The sequence below is a fragment of the Castor canadensis genome, chromosome 3 (genome assembly GCF_047511655.1).
Source record: "Castor canadensis chromosome 3, mCasCan1.hap1v2, whole genome shotgun sequence".
NCBI lineage: Eukaryota > Metazoa > Chordata > Mammalia > Rodentia > Castoridae > Castor > Castor canadensis.
Genome location: NC_133388.1, coordinates 45,921,066 through 45,935,791, shown reverse-complemented (window position 1 = coordinate 45,935,791; position 14,726 = coordinate 45,921,066). Strand labels below are relative to the sequence as shown.

At 39.6% G+C, this 14,726-nt stretch overlaps 1 protein-coding gene across 2 annotated transcripts in view; it reads right to left on the bottom strand.

Annotated features, from left to right (window-relative positions):
* L3hypdh (trans-L-3-hydroxyproline dehydratase) overlaps window positions 1-14,726 on the bottom strand; it is a 151,128-nt gene that overhangs the window by 93,927 nt on the left and 42,475 nt on the right. The window contains exon 5 of one of the 2 annotated variants that reach the window (XM_074067882.1): window positions 4,575-6,989. The exons of the other annotated variant lie outside the window; for it this stretch is intronic. Within the exon in view, the coding sequence (XP_073923983.1) occupies window positions 6,987-6,989 (3 nt within the window). The 3' untranslated portion in view covers window positions 4,575-6,986. Of the gene's footprint in view, window positions 1-4,574; window positions 6,990-14,726 lie in introns of those variants that run through there. 2 annotated transcript variants of the gene reach the window in all.

Sequence of the window (14,726 nt, the reverse complement as noted above, 5' to 3'; positions counted from 1 at the left end):
TAAAGAAAGATGAATCATAATCAATTGGGAGTAAAATCCTGCAAAAAAGATTGGGCTAAAAGTTAACCAAAGCTATAAGGTCTGTTTTTATTGCCAGATAAAATATAGGAACCTAGTTAAATACAAATTTCAGATAAAAAAATGAGTATTTTTAGTCTAGGTATATCCCATGTAATATTTGGGACATATTTAAATTAAAATTTTATTTGTAAGTAAAATTTTATTTTTAAACGTAAAAAATATTGCCGTTACATATAAAATATAGCCAAAACTACACATACCACAAAAGAAAATAAGAAAAAGTATTTTGTCAATGACTTCATTTCCTTTTTTTTTTTTTAAACAGGATTTTGCTACATAGTCCAGACTGGTCTGGAACTCAGTGTGTAGTACAAGTTGGCCTCCAAATTATGATTCTTCTGCCTCAGCCTCTTGCATGCTGGGATTATGGTATGCACCACCACACCCAGCTTGACTTTATTTCTTAAAAAAGAGAAAAAACTGCCAGGCGGCAGTGGCTCACACCTGTAATCCTAGCTACTCCGTAGGCAGAAATCAGGAGAATTGCAGTTCTAGGCCAGCCCAGGCAAATAGTTCAAGACCTCCTATCTTGAAAAAAACCCTTCACGAAAACAGGGCTTGTGGAGTGGCTCAAGGTTTAGGCTGTGAGTTCAAACCCTGGTACCAAAGAGAGAGAGAGAGAGAGAGAGAGAGAGAGAAATAACTAAAAGTGAATGAAAAATTAGAAAAGAAAGGCAAACAAATATAAGTAACCTAAAGGAATTTCTCACAGCTAACATGACTTGAAAGAGGAACTCTTGCGCTCCGGGCTGCCATACTCAAAGTCCTTTGATCTTTGGACAGTACGGATGAAGTTCTATTCCTGCTCACCCTAGATGCTGCCAGTGTCTGAAGTCTTTCCTTGAGCTCTCTTACTGCAGATCTTTGTCATGTTGTGTAAAGCCAGACTGTTATTTAGCCCCTGATCTTTCAGCCAGAAGAATGTTAATCGCCACTACAGACATTATTACTTGGCCTGATGATTTTATGAAGGGCCTATTTCAGGCCCATCTACCTAGCTGACTTAAACTAAAGCTTGCAGAGTTTCTCATTGTCCCTCTTATACATTATTTATACATTTAGAGATGAGTCCGGTATTTTCAAGGCATACTCTTCCATTTTTAGGGAGATGGAAGTGCCTCTCTGAAGGCATTAGCACTGAAGACAAGGGCTTAGGGCGGACCTGTGAGTGTCCGGACTGCCTGAAGGAAGCAATTCTGTCCATTAGCTTTGAGAATCAGAGTGAAAACAAAGAAGTGAGGCTATCACTGCACCGTCATTTCCTGAGCGACATTCTTCCTATCAGCAGTGGCCCCATTGCCAAATTTCAATACAAGGGGGAAAAAAAAAAAACCCTAATTTTTATGTAGTATTTCCTAGAGTAATAAACACAGGATTTCCTGCATCCGAAATGACTTCAGCAAACATGGCCTGGAAACAAATGTGGAACCTGTTCCTTTAGGTGAAGATAAGCTCGCTGATTGAAATCTCCTCCAGCTAATCAAGGGTTTTTTTCCCCCAGATTTCTAGTCCCACTGAGCCTGTAATCCACTGGAATGAGTTCTGATTTCAACCTTTTTTCTTCTTGGCCTTGGTATTTTGTGTGTTTATACCTTGTCACATCAAGGGCACAGTCTCTAAGTGTTGGACTCAACTTCTTTCTTCCAAGAGCTCAAACAAGCAGCACGGTGATGGATAGAAAGGTAGGTAGGTGACCAAAAAATGCTTCGGGCTCATTTTTTAAAGAAATACTAAGATGGGAACCTTTTGGAGGCTTGGCTCTGAGTTTTTGAAAGCTAGCATTTGTTTCTGGTAGGGAAGGATAAACTTTCCAACTCACAATCTCAAGAGGAAGGAAGTGTGTTCTGTCAGCAGAAGGGCAGGAATCTCCCCCTCAGATATAACTCTGGTCACACCAGGATAATTTGTAAATCTGAATTAGAAACAGTTTCTTTCCCCCATTTCCCATTCCTAATAAAGTGCTCCTGATGAACTGAGTGAGTGGAATTCTCTCCCCAGGCTTCAGTCACTCTTTGTTTTAAAATCCTTATTTAGTGAGTTGCTTCCGGAAGCATGGCTTTCATAATTCCCAGTATACATTGTTGGCCTGAAACTCATTTGGACTTTAGTCATCACAAATGATGTACCAGAAAGTCATAGCAACCGCCCCAGTTTGTTAAAAGAAAGACAATAGACAGGATATAATCAAAATTGTACAGAAATATGGTATTTTATGCCATGATGTCGAAGCCACCAGAGAGGAAGCCTTTTCAGAAAAATCTTCAGAGTGAGCAATTGTAATGCCCTTTCTCTGACACTGCTCCAGTTGTTATCAAAAATGAACACTGGCTATGAACGTGAACATGATCTCTGTGACACATCTTGGATTTGGGGAGCACAAATCTGTAGCTTCAATACACAGCCACCACTCGTTTTGTTAGTCACTTGGGCTTGGTTGTTGAGAATCCAAAAATATCTGTCTATTGTCCATGTCTTCAAGCTTTAAACAATTTATGGAAATTAATTTATTAAAATATGACCATATTAATTTCCATGTTTTAACATTTGGAAATTTCCTTTTAGAATAACAGTAACTGTCATTTATTAAGGGCAGGCACAGTAATAAGCATTCCCCTTGCAGCAATCCATTTTTTTAAAAAATGAAATTTTTTGCTTATATTTTACAGATGAGAAAACTGAGGCTCAGAAGAAGTAAGAAATTGAATGAAGGTCACACAGAATTCAACCAGTATCTTACCAAAACCTCTGGGCACCTAACAAATACTAAGAAAGACACCACCATTATTTCCCTCATTATTTTGTCTTCCATGTTGGCGCTGCAGTTCCATTGTAAAATAATAAACCGCAAATGAGAACTGAGCTTACAGCTAGTTCTCTGGCACCAAGGCACCATTCTGGTTTGCACATCTCAGGGTTGGAAAGGACCTCAAAAAACACTGTAATGGACACATATTATTTTGGTTTCCTTATATCCTCTTCCTTGGTTTCTGTTAATCAGAAACCAAGATCAAATAGAGATATGGAACCCAGGCAAGGCCATCAGAGCTAAAGAAAACCAAATTGTCCTGAGGGCAATCCGTGAAAAGATTCCCCATTAGTTCCTGCTACCCAGAATTCAGGAGCTCCCAGATTCTGATTTCCTTTCTTCAGTTTTGTTCTTCAACTTTCCCAGAAGTTCTGGAAACCAAAAAGTCAAACTGATGCAAATGTCTAATCAGGAGGTTTTGGTGGTACAGGGGTTTGAACTCTGGGCCTCACACTTGCTACACAGGTGCTCTCCTACTTGAGGCACTCTGCCCTTTTCTATGTTGGGTATTTTTGAGATAGGGTCTCTTGAACTATTTGGCCCAGGCTGACCTCAAACCACAATCCTCCTGATCTCTGCCTCCTGGGTAGCTAGGATTACAAACGTGAGTCACCTGCACCTGGCTAACCTATAGTTTTTAATGGGGCTAAGAAGCCAGACAGGTGAGTTATCAGGTCTCCATTTCTAGTTAAGCACAAGGGCTTTGCTAGTAAAGAAAAAACTGAAATATCACTAATCCAGTGCAAGTGTAGCTCAAGTTGTGATCATCCAGCCCAGTTCTTAGAGCCTTTAATTTTGATTTTCATGCTAATTTATTCTGCAAATTAAAATACAAGACATCTGTCCTCTCTTCTCAAAAATGAGCAGGTCATGTGAAAACTGAATGGGAAGACTTATGGATAGGAACAAATTGAATTCCAAAAGTTCAGATGGGAATTAGTTGTTTAAAATGTGGAACATAAATTCCATTGGAAATCATGTTTCAGATAATAGTCATGAATTCAAATTCAGCCTACAAAATGTTTTCACACAGAACTGTTCTAATTGTCCTACTAAGGGTGTGTATTGAAAGAAAGATTTTAAAATTTATTACCTCTCTGTCCCTCACCTTGTGTCAAAGAGCCCTTTTCTTGCCCAGGTCTCCCCTGGGGCTCTCTTGACTGTACTTATCCCAGATACTGCCACCCTCAGGTGATCTGCAGTGAAATTGCTCCAGGGGTTTATTAAAATGAAGGTTACTAAGCCCTGGCTCTTAAATAGACCTTTCTAGAAGTGAAGCTAAGGATTCTGCATTTTAACCAGTTCCCCAGGTGGTTTCTTTACACACAGGTCTGAGAGCGGTGGCCCTGCACTCCAAATCCAAATTTCTAGTCAAGCTGGCTGAGTTCAGCTTAACAGAAGATGAAGGCCAAGAATTAATGTGACTTTTCTAAAGATTTGGTGATGTCGTCTTCACTGTTCTTATCCTTTTCTCCCCTTATGAAAACCTCTACCCTAATCATAATTTTTAAGCAATTTAGGTGTGCTTCTCTTCAGATAGAGATTGTTTTTAATTGGCATATATAGAGATTTTCACCCTGATTTTAAAACTGAGTATATTTTCTATCCTTATCAGGTATTTTGTGACCACAGAATTTTAAATGACTATAATATTTAAATTTTGTGAATTTGACAACGTGCCTATCTGTTGAACATTATCACCACTATTAGAAGCAAGGCTCTGGTGAATATTCTTGAATATAAATCATGGACAGAATCTCTCATTTTTTTCCCTTGGGTTCTTTTCTGGAAATAGAATTCATAGTTATCTCACTACAGATGGCCAAAAAACCCTCTGGAAAGGATCATACTGATTTACACCCCAGCAGCTGGGTGTGAGAGTTCTCTTTCTAACCACGCCATCATCAACATTGAGCAATATCAGGATTAAAAAACTTTTAGTCACTTAAAAAAAAATAATGAGAAATGATCCAAGCTATGACTTCAAAGAACAAAGGAATAGGGAAGAGAGATAAAATGGAGTTGTGGGAAGATCCTCGGAGGGTGAATCAGGAGCTAAGTGGAGGGAACCTACCACTTACACACTGGGCTTGATGGCTGTCTTGCCTTTAGGTAACTTCTGTGAGCCACACCCGTGGGAAGGCTGAATAGATCATGAGGCCACAGTCCAGCGGAACTGGAGGTGCCTCTCCTACACTTCCAGACAGTTACTAAGTCAGTGGGTCACACAGGTTGGTGTGAGTAAGAACTACAGAATACAAGAGTTCAGAGGTCCACCCAGAGATTGAGTCATTGGCATAGGTAGGGTTTAGAACTTATATTTTGATGAAGAATCCCAAGAGAGTCCAACATGGGTGGCTAAGGACCTCACAGGAGAAGTATGAAACTAGAGGGAAGAACTTCTCTGGAGTGCCAACCTTGTAAACTTAAACTTAGTTTATCATGAGGAATTACTCCAGGACTGCTCTTTCCAGGAATAATCTATTCCCAACACGGATGATTTTTTTTTTTTCTATTCTGAAGTGAACTCCTTGAACGATGTGCTATAACCACTCTCACTTTCAGTTCAGCCCAGGGATGAATGTCTTTAGCTGTTCATGAGACTAGTTTGTGAGGAGGGTACGCACACTTTAATTGACTACCTCACGCATGAGTTCCAACCTCATTTACTACTGTGTGGTGCTAACTAGAATGCAACTATAGCCAAGCATACAGCTTTCTTATCTATGGTACAAAAGCTGCCCAGGAAATACAGACTGCTCTATGCGAAGCCAGAGACCACGGTCCTTTGGCATCCTGTGAGAGGTTCCCCAAGGCCAGGTCTCTCCATCAAGTGCAGTGCTGAGAAGAGTGAAAGTCTGTGTTAGCATTCAAGCTCCACATTTGCCAGTTCCAATTACCATCTAGCTGTGTGCTTAAAGGGGCTCTGTCAACATCACTTAGGTCTGAAGATCAAGTTCAATGAATTTCTGTTGTTCAGGCTGTCCAGTCTGTGGTACTTTGTTGTGGCACCCCAGTAAGCTAATAAATGCATTATAGTATGATTTGATGATTACCCTGTGTACACACACACACACACACACACACACATTCTTGTTGTTTCTGGGCCAAGCAGCTGGTTGATTCAACTTCATATTCTCAGGCCACATATGAAGATCTCAATCTAGTGGAATTCGACAAACATTTATTAAGTACTTACTATACACCAGACATGCTAAGCTAGGGAGATTTTAAAGTATCAGATGTAAATCCCTGTAGTTGAGGTACTCACTTTCTGGGGAGGAAGAATGACCCACAATTTTAGGACTCTGATGGAGATAGTCATTCCAAAGTGGGAATGACTAATTTGCTGAGGGGAGCTGGGAAGGCATCACAGAAAAGGTTCAGTTTGAAAGGATGAGTAGGAAGTTACCAGACAAAGAAGAGGGAAATTCTGACTAAAAGGAGTACTATGTGCCAAAATACAGATGTATCACGGAGTATGGAAACCATGAGAACTTCAGTGGGGGAGAAACTCAAACTGCCTCACGCACCATTCTCAGAAACGGATGGTGAGGCAGGACAAAATTCCCCTGCTTGGTGCACATTGCCCGGGGTGGGGGGGTGGTTCTTCTAGTTTCCAGAGACAACATGTCTGAAGCAAGCAGATGGTCCCTACAAGCCAGAACCGCCAGTCCCATTTCTGTGTGTTGGCCCAGAACAAGGGCCAGCGTCCCCACTCACATCCCACTTTCCCAGGCCCAGCTTTTCCCTCTGGAAAGCTGGAAAGAAACCAAATGGAGAGATGAGGTTTAAGCTAGTTGTTCACATCTGCTCAGGAGAACATGATATCTTTATTGCTGTCTTCATGTCCCGGGTTCATTCTGCCTGTCAGAAATCCTGAGGGTGCTCCTACTTCTTTCTGTGTGGTCACCCCAGAATCTGTGTGTTTTGGCGAATAACTGATTTTCTTCCTATTTATAGACTGTTTCTCATGTTATTCACTTACAGAGTTTCTGTGGTCCAGCATTCTGTCAGGTCCCAGCTGGCAGGCAGTACGGAGCAGTCATTAACACCACAGCTGCTTTTTTATAGCTTCAATGTACAGCCCAGTTGTTAATCACTGTTAGATAAGTTTAAAATTGTTTATATTAAAACACACATATGTAGCTGGGGAAAAATGCTCACTTGTGTTAAGTACCTTTTAAAATTAATATCAAAGCTAAAAATAAAACTTTCCCATTAGCCAAATGATAAAATGTTCATTTTTGCCTTTTCAAGATATAGAAGAGTAAAGAAATATTTTGGGGGAAGCATTTCCTGACTGATCTAACCAAAGTTTAAACTTTGATAAAGTAAAACTCCCCAGGCAAAGTGAGAGTGACTTTTTTCTACTCATCTCTTCTGCTTCCTTCTAACCTGTTTTAAGAAGAAGAAAGGTTGGTAGGTGCCTAGTCAAATGCTGAATTTCCTCTTTCCAGCAGAATTTTTAACATCTTGTGTGCCCGTTAACTAGTCTACTTTCTCATCCCATAATAATCCTTGATCTCATTTTGGCTGCTTTTAAAAAACAACCTTGTGACTCAAGTGGTAGAATACCTGCCTAGCAAGTGTGAGGTCCTGAGTTCAAACTGAAGTACTGCCCCCAAATAATAATAATAATAACTTTATTGAGCTATAATTCACAGACCATGTAGTGAATTCTTTACAGTGTATAACTCAATGGCTTTTAGTATGTTCACAAAATTGTGCAAGTATCATCACAGTCAATTTTAAGACATTTTTATCATTAAAAAAAACATATCCATTGGCAGTCATTCTCCATTTTCTCCATCCCTCATCCCCTCAAGCCCTAGACAACCATTGATCTACTTTCCATTTCCTTAGATTTGCCTCTTCTGGGTATTTCATGTAAATGAAATTATATAACATGTGGCCTTTTGGAACAGCTTCTTTCACTTAGCACAATGTTTTCACAGTTGATCCATGATGCTGTATGTATCAGTATTTCACTCCTTTTTATTACCAAATAATACTCCATTGTATGGTTATGTCACTTTTGTTTATCCATCATCAGTTAATTTGTTTATCCACTACTTGACAATTATAAATAATGCTGCACAAATTCTTGTGTGGACATGTATATATTTCAGAAGGGGTCGAATTTCTGGGCTCTATAATGTTGGTTTTTCAATGTTGGACAAGGATACCCCCAGACTTTGTAATTGGTAAGCAAGGTATTGGTTAATGTTCCCTCATGGACTTAGAAAAGTGTTCATTTTGTTGCCAACATCACTGCCCTAACTCTTTTGCACAAAACAAGACCTGGGTAGTTGTTTTGGAAGAATCCTCAGTTGATTATGAGTTGTCCACTCATAACCTAAGGAAGCCTCTATGTTATTCAGATGTACAAACCACACAAGTTATTTAACATCAAGAATTGAGGTTTAGTAAGACACCCTCTATTCTTTTGTGTCTTACTTAATTGTTTAATAGCAGGATAGGACACCATGATGTTTAGGAACGATAAGGCAGAGAGTCCATGCCATTGTTTTGCCAACACTGATGTTGCATCTTTGTTTGTGGGGCAATTTATTTCAACAAAGAGCACCAAAAATGAGCCAGGTTTGAGGTTAGGGCAGGGGGTAGCATATAACTAAGATATGATGACTCTTTACAAAGCCCACAGCCCAGTGGTAAAGATGAGACTGAAAAGCTTACTCATCACCAGTGCCAAGCGTGTATTAGAGTGTGGCCATTCACTAGACTGTGGTGAAGGACAAAGCACCACTATTTGGGGACATCAGGAGAGAACCCACGTAGCATTTGACATGTGTCTTGGCAGATAAGTAATATTTTGATATGAAAATTATGCAGATAGACTATAACAGAATTGCACATGAAAGAAAATTCATGAATAAAGACAGAAAAGCAAGAAAGCCAAGGACCTATTTCAGGAGCTCAGACTTAAATTTCCTCGATGTTATTTACTAACCATAATACTTTGCAATTTACCTGAATTTTCTAAGACAGCTTCCTCATTTCTAAAACAGGCAAAACAACACCATCACATTTTCTGAGTATTAACAGATAATATATTTTAAATGTTCATCACAGTGTCTAAAACCTAGTAAGTGCTCAGTAAAAAGTTTGTTTCAAGTAGTTTTGTTATAATATCATTAGACACAAGGGAGCAAGGAGGTTGGACCCATGATCAGATAACCTTGATGTGGGATGAGAAGTTGAAACTCAGATCCACGTGCAATAAGGAATTGCAACCTCATTAGAGCTGGGCTTGGGCAGGAATATGCAAGATGAGATGGAATTAAGTTAATATTTAGAAAGTCATTGAAGTACTTTCTTACAGAGAGATAATGTGCAGGGGAGATAAGGCAGAAAGTAGAAATTAAAATAAGGTGTCAAATCAAAAGAATTTATAAAGGTAGACCATACAGACTGTATAGCAACTGCTTAAATATTGGAGGCAAAAGAGAAGTCAAAGCTTCTGAGCCTGTGTAACTGAGAGAGTAGCAATGCCATTAATAAGGAAGAGTGACTTAAGATGAAAGACAACCCAACATGTAGACTCTGAGGAGTTTGAGGTATCTGTGAGACCCCTGTGTGAAAGACGTCTAGCAGATAGTTAGAAATGAGGAATACAGCATGGAAGAAAGGTTTAGGCTAAAGATTGTAGAATCACCTTCCAAGAGCTATGGGGTGACAAAAATCTTCACAGGAGACTTGAGATGGCTACAAAGAAGAGAGACAATAACTAAGAAATCAATGAGAACAGTCCTGCATGTCTAACAACATTCCCAATAGGAAAATCAGTCACAATCTGTCAAGTACTGCTGAGACTCAAATTGACAAGATCAGAGGAATGAACAGCTGCTGTAGAGAAGGCCACAGGGAGCCCTTTCCTGAACCAACAGTACCACTGTGAGTTTTCGAGAGTTCTGATAAGCAGTCAAATGAAATAAGCACTCTCCTAGACCTTGGATAGGATGTGATGACAAAGGATTCAAAGCCAAGCTCTTTTAGACAAGAACATTTGCTCCCTTACGCTTCAAATAACTATGTTGATCACTCCAACTTTCTCGATTATTCCAACTGCTTTCTGAGTCTGCATTTTCAGCCATTTTTCCAAATTAAGTTTGGTCCTTTGGGGCTTCTCTGGCAAGACATTGGTACAGGAAGCAATGGTGCCATCTACTGTCCTCTGATTTGATGGAAGCAATTTTGGGAACAAGCTCATTTGCCTCCAATCACATATTTTGCAATAGGTCTTTGAAATAAAAGTAATTCTGCATTTGAAAGTTTCTAAATAGCCAAAGGAGCACTGCCTGTTTGTGGCACTTGCCTTTTAATTTTTTGCAAAAGGTGATTTGATGTCTCCCCAGATGGTCACTTGGGAGGCCAGAACCTACAGTTTGAGGAAGAATGTCCTGATGCACCAAATTTCCCAGGTACCAACACTTAACACCTGTAATACCAATGGTTTCCTCACAAAGTACTTGAGAGGTAATTATTTTCTTCCAAATTTCAAACAAGGAAACTGTGAATTTGAAAAGATAGATTGAATGAGGTCAAAAGTTAGTTAAGTGACTGAATTAGAAGCTGAGCTTATTATTTGTCTGGCTGCAGAGTTGTTTCTCCTACATAACTTCTTTCTGTTGGATTTGTGAAGATTCTCATGAAAGTTTACCACCAAAATCCCTGCTGCAGAGTCTGACTCCAGGGATGGAGAAGCTGCAATTCCTGGCATCAGATAGTTTCCCCAATTAAACCATTTAGCACTTTACCATGTATGCTAAATTCACCATTCCATGAGTTTTCTGCATATATTTTATTACCAAATGCCTCTCTGATTGAACTAAAACAACCTACACCCATTTCAGCTTAATTGCTTTTTTGTAGGCCCTTCTTAGAGAAATCTGTGCTGGAAGAAAGGCTAAAATAAATTTCATGTCAAGGACAAGGTGAATCTCTATTAATATCTTTGAAGTAGTAATTTATGATTTATTATATAAATGCCTTTTCATAATCCACATTGAAAAAGTGAAAGCAACAAATTTAAAAGTATTTAGCAATTAGAGAGGAGGAAGGATGAAGGAGAATGATGGAGGGGGCGAATCTAAGATATATTGTAAACACATATGTAAATGTCACAATGCATCCCCCTAATAAAAATATTTTTAAAAGTATTTAGCAACAATGAAACTCTATTGTAGAAATGTAGAAACTAGTAAAAATTGCATATTTAGTTGCTTGCGGATAATGCAAATATATCAGCTATTTTGTTCAAAAAATATGAATTAGAGTATGCTAAGAATTCATATATAAATTAATTTACAAGTTTAATAGCTTTCATGCCTCCCTAGACAATATACTGAAAAGTCTCATCTGCCCCAGGGAAGTATAGACACAGCTAAACATGCCTACTGAGGTCTGCAATTTTGCTAAAATAAATCACTGCTTGCCAACATAAGGGAAAACAGTAATTTATAAGGCTGTAGTGAATACCAGTCTTTAAAATTATGTTCTGCCTGAAGGGGAACCACCCCGTACAAATGCATTTACAAGAAAATTGTTGGAAAGGTACAGAAGCTTGGGCACTTAGTATATTTTGCCATGGCATAACATTTTATTGTCATTATTATTTGCCTAAGTTAAGGTGCTTACCAGACTTGATTTCAGTCCTAAGAAAGTTGAAAGCAATAAAAACATAATTCAAAGTAGACCTACATCATCATAACAATATCTCTGATTCTTCACATTTGAGGAGCTCTGAAGTTTTTTAAGCTGTTTATCACACTGGCTCTCAAATATCAAAGTTCCTTATCTATAATAAATAAGAAATTAAGATATACAGATTTAATAAGCTTTTGAAAAGAATAATTTATAAATTAGGGTAGACCTAAGGATAAGCTAGGATGGTTTTATTAAGAAGAATCCAATCCAACTGGGGTCCAATCTCTGTGGAGGGAGAAGGGTTTTCTTCTTTCTGGCCAGAGCACATTTGAAAATTTTCCAGGTGTGACTTTAGTGGTAAACCTTATAAGCACACATAGTGTTGTGTGGTTGTGGATATCACCACAACCCAAATCATGGGTGACTCTTCATTCTTTGACCAACCTAGTCCCATTCTCTTCTATGTTAATTCTGCTCTTAAAATGCTTACATCTTTTGAGCACTCAATAAACTCCTTCTCTAGATTAATCCCACTGCCTGAGTTTCTAATGCCAAACCAAGGCCTCCTATGCTCTCACAGACAAAAACCATACCCAGTCATATGGATGGTAGCCACTCTTCACTCACCTTCATTCCTTTCCTTCCATTCCAGGGGACAGGGCTATTCCCACCACCTTCCTCAAGAATTTTGCTCCACTAATTATTATTTCTCTTGTCTGAACATTCTATCTCTCATGCTCTATTGATTCTTTCCCTTATTAACATGGATTTTTCTGGATTTCCTGCCAGAACTCTAACCTTGTCTTCCATCGACAGCCCTTAAATGTTGCTGGCTCCCAGAGGTCTTTGCAAAATTTTCTACACTCTCCTTCAGTGCCCCTATTTCATCCTGTAACAGTCACGGTCTAGTCAGGAAATAGAAACACTCCAGTTTTTTTTTTTTTTAACTGGGAGAATGTAACATAAGGAATTGTTAACTAAGTAATTGAGAAGGTGGAAAGAGAACTCTAAGATAATGAGAAGTAGTTTCTGCAGGAAGCAACCCCACCCCTAGAGCTGACTGGACAAGGGAAGAGTCTGGAATTATTAAAACTAGAACTTAGTGAAAAGGACACCTGGGGCAGGTCCCAGACCTTAGGGGAATGGGCAGAAGTGCTCACTGCCCCACTGGGTCCCTAAGTAGGCAGTTCCCCTAGTGGTTTTCTAACACTAGACCCAACAGCTGCAATGTTTGAGTTAAGTGAGGCTGGGGCAGACTTGCAACCTTTTCCCTCCTCCTGCCATTCAGCCTCTCTTTTGACTAAGCCTAATAAGGAGTCAACTGGCAAAGTGGAAATGTGGTTTGCAAGTCCCAGCTCCAACATCAGAAAGTGATCACAGAGTGAATTTGGAGCAAGAGATAAAAATTGGCACAGCCCCATAGCCTCAAATACCACTGAAGGATTCAAAAATCTATTTCCCTAGCCTAAGTGTCTCTCTTGAGCCCCAGACTCATTTAACCAGCCTCCTGTTGGAATATTTATTTGGATACCCTGTAGTTACATCAAACTCAATATGTTCCAAATTCCTCTCCTTATCTTTCTCCTTTTCCTTCCCAGCCTGTCCCCTCCTCCATCCAGCTTTCACACTTAGTGTCTTGCAAGTCAACTCCCTCCTCTCTAATCCCATCACCATTCTTAGCCTATACCCTCAACATTTTTTACTGGATTAAAGTGTTATCTCTTAGCTAGTATCGCCATTACACATTTTACTCTGTTGCCATACCCAGGACTCTAATTTTCTGCCAGTGGTGCCATATGCAAACAAAGCTGGTCTTTCTAAAATGTAAATCCTGTCTCTTCTTTGCTTAAAGGCCACTATTGGCTTCCCTTAATCTGCAAAAGTACATTCTCTTTGGCATGGTTCAGAAAACTTTCTCATCCAGACTTCTGCCCCTCCACCCTTCCTCACTGCAATCCAAATCCAAGGCTCCAGGCAAACTGCACTGTTGCTTTCCCAGCCTTCCCATATCCTTCCTTACCTTGAGTATTTGCACATCCTATTGCCATTTCTGGGTTGTACTTTTTTTTTTTTTTCGGTTTTGGGGTTTGAACTCAGGGCCTCACGCTTGCTAAGCAGGCACTGTACCACTTAAGCCAGTCTGCCATCCCCATTTCTGGGTTAATCTTCCATACACTACCTCTGATGCTTCTTCCCCTTTTAATTCCTTTCCATCCTTGAAGACTGAGCAAAAGTTTTGACTCGTAGGAGGGTTGTCTCTGTCTCAGTTCTTCACCTCCACCCCAGTCTGTTACTGCCTCTCTTACAAGACCAAAGAACGATTCATAGTAGATTTCTTGGTGGTATTGCTGAGTGGTTAAGAGTGAGAGATCCAGAGCCAAACCATTTTCAATTCCTAGAACTTCATCCTACTGCCTGTGTCACTATGAGAAAATTATTTAGCCACACCACTCCTCAGTTTCCACATATGTGAACTGGGCTTTGTAATAGTACCCTCCTTATAAATTGTCATGATAACTGAATGAGATAATTTATATCAAACACATTCCCAGTTTTTAATCATTCTTTTCAAAATGTCTCTGGCTATCACTTCATATAGTTTATGTTGAAATCAACACTGCTCTTCTGCTAAAACTCTCAGCTACATTTGTTTTGTAGAGGGGCTGGAACCAGATGGATACTAGAATAGTCTTGATTCCATAGTTCTTTGGGAATGGGTTCAAGCCTCACATTTCCTCAGGCACTAGGACTTTCTACTTCCTCCAAGAAGAACAGGGAGTGCTTTTCAGCCCTGTGTGAAAATTCTTTGTCTCTAACTGATGTTAAAGTAAGTTTAGTGGGATGCCATTAACGTTTTCATGGGAAAGATGGAATTGGCTAGCACCCTGTTTCTGCTGTCCAGTTTTGCTGGGTCCTGGCTGTCTGGAGAAAGGAATCCAATGAAGCATGAGCTCAGTCAGCCCAAACCCTACCCTAAGGTCCAGGCAGCCAACAACTTTGATTTTACCTTGAGGCAAATGCTCCTCTACACATTTAACTGTACTTTTGAACCCAAGGTCCAATGGGAACATAAAACATATTATTCTAAAAGAGAATACCACCCACTAATTCCTCTACCACACATGGAGACGACGGAAACCATGAGCAGGCCAGTGAAACTTCTCCAGAG